General features: G+C 45.0%; 1 protein-coding gene across 1 annotated transcript in view; it reads right to left on the bottom strand.

The window, feature by feature from the left end:
• LOC126483761 (peptidylglycine alpha-hydroxylating monooxygenase) overlaps positions 1-8,628 on the bottom strand; it is a 222,054-nt gene extending 213,426 nt beyond the window's left edge. Inside the window, exon 1 of the mRNA XM_050106907.1 lies at positions 8,448-8,628. Within this exon, the coding sequence (XP_049962864.1) occupies positions 8,448-8,573 (126 nt within the window). The 5' untranslated portion in view covers positions 8,574-8,628. The remainder of the gene's footprint in view (positions 1-8,447) is intronic.
• Between the last annotated feature and the right edge of the window lie 3,417 nt (positions 8,629-12,045).

Raw genomic sequence — 12,045 nt, 5'->3', positions numbered from 1 at the left:
GGCACACAGGAAGAATCATGCGAAGACACTATTTTCAACCGGCTTTCCTTCATTTGCAATTCATGCTCGCGTTTCTTTAAAACAGCTCCTGTCTGAATGTCAGAACTGATTATGCTAGTGGAGGCCACATGTAAAAAATTATGATGCATCTGCTATAATTCCTCACTTATTTCGCTAACCTCCACGGAGGCTTTCAGTTATACTTTGCTGGTCTTGAAATCCAGAAAAGATGGCAGAGAAATCTCTCGTCCCAACCTGGGTACTGATTCCATAACGAAAACGTCGCTCCGTGACAGTGTACGTTTAACTGAACTCCTTGACATACTGCTCACAACTTTTTCGACGAACCTCATGAGATGCGTAACCTCTTTCTCTGGTACTGTTTGACCGCAGGCAAACATGTTTTCTCAGTGTTGTAAATTGTGAAAGGGCAGCGTGGCTTGCGTACGCTGTTCAGATTGTCAGCCTGGCTTGAAGGGTCATTTCAAGTTCAGACCGCGCGCGCGCAATATAATTTAGCATCTACATCAATATTCTGCAAGCCACCTGGCGTCTAGTGGTCGAGGGTACTTATGGCACCACTGACTGATCCCCCCTTCCATGTTCCACTCCCAAAGAGCAAATGGACAGAATGACAGATGGTAAGCTTCGATATTAGTTCAAATTTCTCCAATTTTCTCGATGTGTACACTTATTGTAGCTGGGATTCACAGTCATAATTTTTTTTTTGAAGGACATCATCTTACGCCAGTGACTGCTGTAAGTTTTTATTACACTATTGCATTTTCGGCCTTAGGCAATTATCAGTGATGATGATGATGTTTGGTTTGTGAGGCGCTCAACTACGCGGTTATCAGCGCCCGTACAACTACCCAACCATTGCTCAGTCCAATCTCGCCATTTTCATGAAGGATGATGAAATGATGAGGACGACACAGACACCCAGTCATCTCGAGCAAGGTGAAAATCCCTGACTCCTCCGGGAATCGAACCCGGGAGCGAGAACGCGACCGCGAGACCACGAGCTGCGGACGCCATTATCAACTGCTGATGTTATGGCTTTAAGACATGTCAGCTTACATAACGTTAACATGGCTTAAAGCCATAATATCAGCACTTGATAATGGCCTAAGGCCGAAATTGCAATAGTGTAATAAAAACTTGTAACAGTCTTTGGCGTAAAGATGATGTCTTTTCTCGTTGTGGTCATTTCGCAAGATGTATGTGGGAGGAAATAATCAGTTGCCCGCCACTTCCCGGAAAGTATTTTCTCGAAATCTGAATAGGAGATTTCCCTGTAATCCACAGCGCCTCTTGCAACGTCTGGAACTGGAGTTTGTCGAACATCTGTGTAACATTCTCGCGCCGACTAAACGACACACGGCGAAACGTACCGGACTTCGTCGAGTCTTCACCTCTTCTGTCCGTCCTACGAGGTAAGGATCCCATATCGATAAACAATAATCGAGAATCGTTCGAACAAGCGCCTTGTAAGCCACCTCGTAGAGGGTGAGGTACATTTCCTTAACATTCTTCCTATGAATCACAGTCTGGCATCCGCTTTTGCTGCTATTTGTCTTAATGTGGCCATTCGACTTAGGATAGTTACCCCTCGATATTTTACGGTAGATACTGTTAGCAGCAATTTGTCATCAATAGCGTAGTTACGCAGTAGTAGATTTCCTCTATGTATGTGCAATATGTTACATTTATTTACGTTCAAGATCCAATGCCCGTCCCTGCATTATTCATCAGTTCTCTGTAGGTGCTTGGCCGGGGTGGCCGAGCGGTTCTAGGTGCTACAGTCTGGAACCGCGCGACCGCGGGTTCGAATGCTGCCTCGGGTATGGATGTGTGTGATGTCCTTAGGTTAGTTAGGTTTAAGTAGTTCTACGTTCTAGGGGACTGATGACCTCAGCAGTTGAGTCCCATAGTGCTCAGAGCCATTTGAACGATTTTGTCCGGCACATAGCTCGCGTGCGGTTGAAGCGGTATTAAATAGCATATTTCATGACAGGTGGATTGGCCGTCGAAGCACCATACCATGGCCCGCACGTTCACTGGATCTGACGTCCCCGGATTTCTTTCTGTGGGGAAAGTTGAAGGATATTTGTTATCGTGATCCACCGATAACGCCTGACAACACGCGTCAGCGCATTGTCAACGCATGTGCGAACATTACGGAAGGCGAACTTCTCGCTGTTGAGAGGAATGTCGTTACTCGTATTGCCAAATGCTTTGAGGTTGACGGACATCATTTTGAGCAGTTATTGCATTAATGTGGTATTTACAGGTAATCACGCTGTAACAGCATGCGTTCTCAGAAATGATAAGTTCGCAAAGGTACATGTATCACATTGGAACAACCGAAATAAAATGTTCATACGTACCTACGTTCTGTATTTTAATTTAAAAAACCTACCTGTTACCAACTGTTCGTCTAAAATTGTGAGCCATATGTTTGTGACTATTACAGCGCCATCTATCACAAAGCGAAAAAAGTGGTCCAACTAAAACATTCATATTTCTTTACGTACTACACGAATATGTAATAAAAATGGGGGTTCGTACTTTAAAAAACGCAATTTATATCCGTTTGACCTATGGCAGCGCCATCTAGCGGTCCAACCATAGCGCCATCTGGTTTCTCCCTTCAAGCTAGACGAGTTTCGTTCTTTGTAGTTTTTTCGTTTGAGGCTTATTTCCTGAGATATTTGGCCCGTTCACGATCAATGGACCACCCTGTCTGTATACATTGTAAGCAGTAACAGTCTTATCACGCTTCCTTGGAGTACGAAGGAAATTACATACTTGGTTTTTGTTCCGTTCACAGCGACATGTTTAATTCTATCTGTTAGGAAGTATTGAACCTAGTCGCAAATCACGTCCTGTACTCGGCATGTTCGTATTTTTCCACTAAACGGCGGGACGGTGTGAAGTGCATTTCAACCTAAGCGCCGTTGTCTACCGCGCTATGGATTTCATGGAGGAACAGAGCAAGCTGAATTTCGTAAAACTCTGGTTGCGTAATCTATGTTTATTTTGATAGAAGAGGTTTTCGTTCTTCAAAAACGTTATAATACTTGAGCATAAAATATGTTCCTTAATTCTACAACAGACAGACGGCAACGGTATAATCCTATATCTTTGCTGTAACGAAGGATTTCTAATCTGTCTATTTCGATTTTCATCTTTCATTTCCGATAAGTATCGGAAATAAAACCCAAAAACCGAAATAAGGTTTGGCGACGGGCTTTTATTCATAAAAATGTTTCTTTTACTCTATATGCCACATGAAACCTTCATGGATTCGTCAAAAAATAAAACACATGCTTCGTTTCTTGCACCTCTGTACCATACTCCTCGCACGACGTGTCCCATATACGTCTGCAACTTTCAAGCCTGGTCCTCGCGCACCGCTTTGTCGTCAGTCCTGCATGATCGTGCCAGATTTGTCAAATAAAACGTTACGAGTCGACGGAAGTTTGAGAGTCTTATATGAACTGAATGAAGTCTGAAAGACTGATGGGCTGTGGCTTCGTATACGTAGAAGACTACCGACAAGGCTGTACATATAGTATCACGTCAGTCTTATCGCTCAAACCTAGCTCCGCTGCCAGTCTACTGTGTGTCAACGATAAGGCAGAAACAAACGTACAACTAGAACTCCTAAACACATATAATTGGCGTCACCAACCACGAAAGTGCGATATGAATTTACCAATCGGTTTGGTTCACCATAAGAGAAAGTCGAATGGCAGTACAGACGTCTTTAAATTTTGGAATATTTTTATCGAATACTTGATTGTACAACAGACAAGAGGTATAGCTACACGGGCTTCCGGCATGATGCGGCTCAAAGCTAGTTTAGAAATCGATAGTTGTAAATTTCAGGTCCTTGCAGTTCCTGCCAGTCGCTAAAAACCTAAGCGTTGTTGTGGGTCTCTCGTGGGAGCTGATAGACGCCCTCATGACACTGTCTTCCTTTTCAATCTCTGGGGTTACAAGCGCTAACTGCTCCGGCGTAAGCCGGCCGTTGTGGCCAAGCGGTTCTAGGTGGTTCAGTCCGGAACCGCGCTGCTGCTACGGTCGCAGGTCAGGGGACTGATGACCTCAGATGTTAAGTCCCATAGTGCTTAGACCCATTTGAACCATTTTCTTGTTCCGGCGTAACGACAAGCGCCAAGCGCCGTCACGAAGATCAAGACCGTAACAGCAGAGAAGGCTGTGAGACGACGTCAGCCAATAGTACGCTGACTAGGACGACACCACGGCAGGAGTGGTCCCTATACGAAGAGAATATTAGCGCCGCTCCAGCTAACCTCAGCCGCACTAGAAGACGAGCCGTGATCCAAACGATTTACACGTGACTTGTGATCTGTATTAATTGCTTGCATGGAAACTGTACGCATCGAAGGACTTTGATTATTTGCATGTCGCCAATTGCTTGCGACCCCTCTTTGTAAAAAGGCAAAGTTAAGTATTGTCAATTCAAATGGCTCTAAGCACTATGGAACTTCACATCTGAGGTCATCAGTCCCCTAAACTTAGAACTACGTAAACCTAACTAACCTAAGGACATCACACACATCCATGCCCGAGGCAGGATTCGAACATGCGACCGTAGCAGCAGCGCGGTTCCGTACTGAAGCGCCTAGAACCTCTCGGCCACAGGGGCCGGCATTGACAATTCAATTTACTGTAATAAATTCCATTAATATGATTTGCTTGATTTGTTATCTAGCTATCCGAGAAAACAGCTTCCTAGACACCCTATATTACGCGAGTGGGCAGGATCCAATATTAACGGTTTACAGCATGTTTCTATGTCCCTTCGTAAGTAATTACGCGTTCGTGTACCTTCCGTACTTCTCGGAGAAAATTCACGTGGGAGAATGTCTCTCTTCAATAACGAATCTCGGGATCATCGTGAATGAAGTACAGACTTTCTCTTCTTGTTCAGTTTAAGAACACACTGTGCAGCTGTCGTCACTAGCAGTGTTTTCTCCATGATGATTTCGGAACGACTAAGCAAAAAACTGAGCGGAAGTTTGAATGGTTTAGCTGCGCGGTTTGTGTCAGTCTTACAAGATCATGCAAGACTAACGACAAAACGTTACGTTTAGACCAGGCTATAAATATCTCCAGCCGTGTATATTAAAATGGCATTCAATCCTGCGCGCATTGACATAAGACGAACTTTGGTCGGGCGGTTGGCACGAAGGCGCTACACACAGCTCAATTTGTTGGGTAAGGTGTGGTCAGAGGTCGAGTGGAGTTGGTGGGTGGCTGTCGGGTGGTCCTACCCGACCGACATCCCAACAACGTAAGTTGGTCGGTCGGCTGGTGAAGGTGCTTCAGACGTCCAGTTTGTCGATCCGTTGGTGCGTTTGTAGGGGGCCTTTACAAACACCAGTATCAACACGTTAGCTTCGCGTAGATATTGTTGGGTACTGTGTTGTTCGATGATGTCGTCTCAGTTGCCACCTGGAAGGAAAGGCACAGTTCTGTTGAGTTCTACCTGGGGAACCTAGGGGCCATAATTCGTAGTTGGCGGCAGACAGTTGGTGTTGACCATAGGCAACTACTACGAGGCTCAAGATAGCAGCAGACTGTTTCAAACAAGACAGTTCGGCAGGCAGCTTCCCGTCCCGACAGTCCTGGTCGGCACAAAGTGACAATGCGTCCAAGCTCCAAGCTTTGAATTACCCTTCCAGGCATGTTAATAGATCGACCAGCGTACTCAAGCCGCAGTATCTCCTTCACGCCCTGGGACACAGCAAGCTGTACCGATTCACACTGAGAAAGCAGATTTACTTTTCCCTGAATTCCACAGGTAACCATAGCTACTGATTTGTTGTAGTCAAATGAGTACTGAAAAAGATTTTTAAAAACTCGCAAAGTATGTAGTTCATGTACGTGGTATAAAACTTTCTCTGGGCGGTTTCTTTTGCCATACATGCTCCTCTGGTATGCCATGCAACAGCATTTGTGCAGCTTGGACAATATGGTGAGTATTACAATACGTTAGTCCGTCATGTCTTAGAGTATTGTCCGTCTGTATGGAACCTTACCAGTTGGGTCTGATTCAAGAGATTGAGAAGGTCCAAAGAAGAGCGGCAACATTCGTGACTGGTACATTTAGCCATCGCGACAGCGTTACAAATCTCATAGAAAGTTTGAAGTGCGACACACTTGCAGATAGACGGCGCGCTAAACGGAAGGGGGTGCTCGCCAAATTCCGAAATGCGATCTTCGCCGAGGATGACCACCAACTTTAAAATCGCGCGATGATCACTATTCAAAGATAAGGGAAATTAGATCTCGTACTGAGGCGTTCAGACAGTCAACTCCCTCGCGCGATCCGCGAGTGGAACAGACGGGGGGAAATACGACTTTGGCGCGAATTGTGCCGTCCGCCACACACCGCTTGGTGGCTTGCGGAGTATATATGTAGATGCAGATTATTGGTAGATTGAGCTTTCAACTGTTCCGTTAGTTGTCCTCGGATAGCTCAGATGGTAAAGCGCTTCCCCTGTTTTGCAACTTCCCTTCACACAGAACATGTGCGCCCCAATTCATATGGGTGCCGAGAACAAACAGCAGCTCCATATCCTCAGTCTCTCCGGTTCGTAAAGCGACAAAGAATGCCTTTCATGGGTACGAAAAGAGATTGAAATAGACACCGATACGCAAAAACTAAGTAACATATGATTCGTCTACATGCAAATTAACACAAAACTGAGTTTCAACAGCAATCAACGTTGCTATGCAGAAATTTTTTTGAAGATGAATATGCACCCTAGGCGGCTTCCTCCACTAGCGAAGACCTCTGCGGCTGAATAATGCCAACTGGCAGTTCTTGAGACCTCTATTACCTGTGGTCGTCCAGTGCGTCGCAGTACTGTTCGAAACCGTAGCTAAATTGTGATTTATATTAAATCGGTGATAAAAATATACATTTCACTTTTTCATTGAATTGTGCCTAGTGAAATACTACAGGAATCTTAGTCTACTCTACAACCATATGTTGGAAGCTGCGCTTGAGTTTCAAATTATCAAAACACATGTTATTGTAAGCTTTGGTCTTTGGAAGATACCGTTGACCCCTGCAAATGTATCAAGAATGTATGTTGCTTCGGAATTCGCTTTCAGTTGTAGCTGCAGCGGTACCATATGGTCAATGGCACTTTGAAAGGCCAAAGTCAGACAATGGAGACTTTGTCTATATGACCTGACTAAACACAATAATGGGCTGTTTGTCGGCGTCTAGTAACCGAGCACGGCAGTTACTTTCGTTAAAGGACAAGAAGATACACAGTTCAGCCTCCTTTCAGCATCATGTTTATCAAAGCGGAGTATTACCTCCCCTGCTTAATGATAGGGCGGGAAAACGGTTGCGTCCTATTTAAAGGAACCATCCCGCCGTTCACCCATACCTATTTCGAGAGACAACGAAAACTTTAATCTGAATGGCTGAAGAGAGATATGAAATAAGCGCTTCATGCCTTAACCACTGGCCACACAGTTCGGTATCTGATACATCTGGAGTTGGGAGAAAACATTTTGATCTAACTCTTCAACAGTTACATTTACATCTGTGTGTACTTCTGTGTCAAACGTGAACATCGCACCCGAAGACGTTTTCTACACTAACCAGATGATACTAGACTCTGAAGACGACAAATGAGTTAACGGCATGTTGGTAGTTGGGAACATTTAGCGGCTTAACATTAGTTGTGCTACGAGAAAAGATCTGATAAATAAAGTGTGTTTATCCTCCGCGGTCCGATGAATTAACAGGTTTGAACTGTTTGTTCACGCTCACATTCAGGCGTCTGAATGCTGGACAGACTCTCAAAGTATAGCTCCATGCCGACAGCAGAAGTCTGTTGCAATTATGTCATTAGTGAAAGGCTTCCAGTTCCGCTCGCAGAGATAGGAGCGTTGTCAGCAAGAATTCCACTATAAAGTTCCAAGGGTCTTTGCAGTCTAATCCTGCAATGAGACGAGTGGTCCTTGGAAGTGGCAGATTTCGAAAATTCCAGCTAACAAGTTCTCAACTTTGAAAGTGGAGTAACAACATGAGTTCGAGACGCCAATGCTCCACACTTAAATCTGTAATGTCAACGCGTACGAGATAACAGCAATGATGATCTGCATGTGTTCCACAATCGTAGTGATGAATGTATGATTTAGTTCCAGTCATTTGCTGTATCGCTTCAAAAACACTAGGGCGAGTGAACTGAAATGTTACCCTCGTTTCGGCGACATATGGTAAGCGTTCTCGGTATTCTGCATTTTAACAATTTGCTGCAATGAGTTCCTGAATACCTGAAAGAGCACTCAAGCGAATAGACTCTCCCTCTTCGCCTCTTACCACCTGGCAGGTGGGAAACAGCTGTCAACGGACTTCCCCCACCACAAGCACTGTAGTGTACACTTACCGTTTTCGGCGAGACGTTCGGCATTAGGAGAGGATACTTCTCGACTTTATAGCCGGCAGCATGTCTGGTGGTAAGAACGCCAAGAAGGTAGGCCACAAGGACCAGAGGCAGCCCTCGTTTCGACATGTTGCGCTCGTCTTAACAGCGCCTACACCCCGTCTCCCACTTCACAGCTTCGCATCGAGCGTCCGACTGAAGAAACGACGCTGGCGGCATCACCGCGGCCACTTGCCCGTCCTGCCATCTAGCGGATTTCGTTTGCACCAGCGCGAACGGCAGCGAGCGGCGCGCACGAAGATGTATTGATTGCACCTGATGCTGATGACAACCGCTGTAATAATGACGGCATTATTAAATGCGGCCCACCGTAACACCTGGCGATGACGATCGAATCTATCACATGTGTCTGCTGAACGACGTTTTATTACAGCGTGTTACCTAAAGCAGTTTCCAGGCTACAGATATCAGCCTGAAATTTCGCTGTAACACAGTTTCTCAACCTTTTAGTATTCGCGACCCAATTTTCGTCACAATTTTCTTGCCCCTCTCCTCCCCGGCACTCATCCTCCCGACGCTTTTTCTGATACGATAGCAGTAAGGTCCACTACATTGACAAAACCAAAATCGATGGCTCTCTATTGGTCTGTCTTACAGGTAGCGCGCGAAAATACTCCGAAGTTCTCTGAACTGCCGAAGTAGTAGTTTTCATGGAGTTCATGGCAAGGGGGGAAATCAAAATACAATTTAGTAATAAATCGCTCCTTGAATTTTGGGCAGGTGGATTGATGAGTTTTCTGCACTGGAAACAAGAATATTACGTATGCTACCCTACCTTCGTGAAACCGCATTTTCTGTGTTGGCTGTTTTCACTCCTTGGCCACCTCAATACCGTCTCTGGACTACTGTCGACTCTCGACCATCCACACATCACTGTAATACGTCGCTATAGCAACCCCCCCCCCCCCCCTCTCCAGTCCCTCCTTTCTGAATGTGGGGCATGAAGTTACTCTCTGCAGAACCTTGCTGCTGTTTCCCCTTCCCGGCCATAAAATCTTCTCCTGGAAACCTGGTGTGCATGGAATCTCTGGAAACGCAGGATAAAATCGACGTCCAGCTCGGAAGAACGCCCACCTGTGAAGTCTGGTCACTGATCGAGGTCTCGCGGTATGCATAACCACTCCGACGGTCGGTGCCCGCGGTCTTGGTTGTTGTCCACATGGTTGCTGTTGACTGGTGTGTAGGGGCGCCGAGGTACAACTTTCCTCCCTGCCCGCATCCTCATCTCTACCAGCACCTAAACTGCGTGATCAACTGGCTTCTCGTCCTCCTCCTCTTGATGCGTATGTGAATTACCTTTTTCATCGTTTTCAAAAACTATCGCACTATCGGGTGTCAACGCCTTTCCACCACGTTCAGAGCCTGCGGTTGAGTGTGCCGTCGTCTTCTTGTGTCACGTACGCTGGCTGTAGCCTCTCTATAGATACTATCTTGTTGGGTAGCACTTCCTTTCCGTCGTTGAAATTTGCAGGGCGATAATTTCGTCGTTGGCGGCCGACACCGTCACTTATCTGCCGCTTTTGGCATCTGGATACCCGCGTGGTTGTTCGCACTTCTTAGGCTGCGTTCACGGCGGCACTTCGCTATAGTTCGCCCGATAACATCGCCCGACAGCGTGGTCACAGTGCGTCCGATCTCCTTCGTCAGTTTTTGGCGGGGTCAAGAAGGTTAGGTTCGGTTAGAATCTATTCTATGTACGAATTAGATCCGATTTTAAGCTCTTAGAACGAAATGCATTCCAAGAAGTCTCTGTCCTGTCTCGAAAATAACAGGCGAGCACCGTGTACTCTGTCCTCAGTTATCGTAGTAACCAGGCACGTTTTATGAATATATGAATTGAAGGGAGAAATCTGTTACATACTCTATATGACTTGGGGTGGCCTTGAAAAGCAAGTTACAAACACTATGTTTCGCCGTATTTATTGTGAAGAGGTACATTAGTTAACATTCAATGATTGTCATCTGTTATAGTGTGAAAGACGAGCACAAGGTTTAGCACACAGTCTAATATAACAGTCGCGACACTCCCTGCTGTAAAGTTGTTACAGTTCGACAGATGGAGCGACACTAGCGCTTCAAGCGGCGAGTAAGGTGAACGTCAGACGGGTCGTAAGCATAATGTTTGTTTTGCATCCATTTCCCGCGTAATTTACGAAATATTTGAGTTATTTTCTTGCCTCCAAGGGTTTGTGTGGTATCAGTAGGCATACATGTTTCTAAAAATGTTTCTAAAATAAGCGCAAGTATGGGCAAAAACCGTGAATCGAGTGGCAAGCTTCAACACGTTCGTGAAGAAACACTTGAGACGTTGGATAGAACTGCAGCTTACCACGTTGATATCAAAAGATTATAAACACACAGATTCACACGTAAGAAGCACAGACAAGTACCTCTACATGCAAAAGCGATCGACAGCTCATTTATCGTTCCGTAGGCCTACCGTGTTTGTCATTGCCGTCGTCTGTTGCCACAAGTACGACCTTCATCTTTATGTTATTCTAAGTGGGGCAAGCAACTGCCGAATAGCGGGAGAAATATGTTGAAAACATTATGATGAGCTGATTTGATTACATTACATTTCATGCAAAACGAAATATTTGAATAATTTTCAAACAATCTGTCAGTGAATAACGCGCTAACAAAGTAGTGTCATCACACGAAAGAAGCTAAGTGACTAACAACAGAAGTGAATGAAATACATACCAAACATTACGCTTTTGTAAGACACGAACAACTGCATTTAATCTAACCACTTCATCGTCAAAGCAGGTCTGTGTTGACGATTCACACGAATCTGGCACTGATACATGGAGAGCTGAACTGACTGCTTCTGTGTCATAGGACTGTTTTACAACTTAAGATGGATTATCGAATCTTTGTGGCAGTTTCCTCTTCATAGTCAGTTGAGGTGGCTTATTTGGAATGTCAAACAGTGTGGGTACTGCATTCCACACGGATTTATTGTTGCCTGCGTTCATGAACTGGTTTTGTTCGAAATGTAGCGAACAAAACCTAATATTATTATACAGGTAAACTGGGTGTTTTTTCATAAGGTCTTCTCGTCTGATACTAACTAGCTATTTTCTGCTCCTAAAACGAAACATTAATCATTGATACACATGTAGTTTGCAAGTCAATCTCGACATTACAGTTTAGTAACATGATCCTTAGGAATCCTAAAAAAACAGCCGTGGTGTCTTCTTCCTGTTCTTGCTGCAATTTATTGCGCTACAAACGTCCCGCTTGTAAAAACCATTGTAGAAATCAAAATAAACAACCACTATTCGCTTTCACGATCGCGCCGAACTCACAGTTTAAGTTACTGGCCGCTTGAGGCGCTGCTGGCGCGGTAGGAAACAAAATCGAGGCGAGATGTCGCGAGTGTTATGTTAGACTGTGGTTTAGCATAAGATACTCCGAACACCTAAAGCACTGAAAGGTGGAAATACATACCGTCCGCCACATTTACAAAACCACTTCATATAACAGAATCTCTATCCCATTGGCATTTAAACGCTAGTGAGCAGTAAATAATAATTTG

Source organism: Schistocerca serialis, chromosome 6 (genome assembly GCF_023864345.2).
Source record: "Schistocerca serialis cubense isolate TAMUIC-IGC-003099 chromosome 6, iqSchSeri2.2, whole genome shotgun sequence".
Taxonomy (NCBI): Eukaryota; Metazoa; Arthropoda; class Insecta; order Orthoptera; family Acrididae; genus Schistocerca; species Schistocerca serialis.
This window is presented reverse-complemented; position numbering and strand designations above follow the sequence as displayed.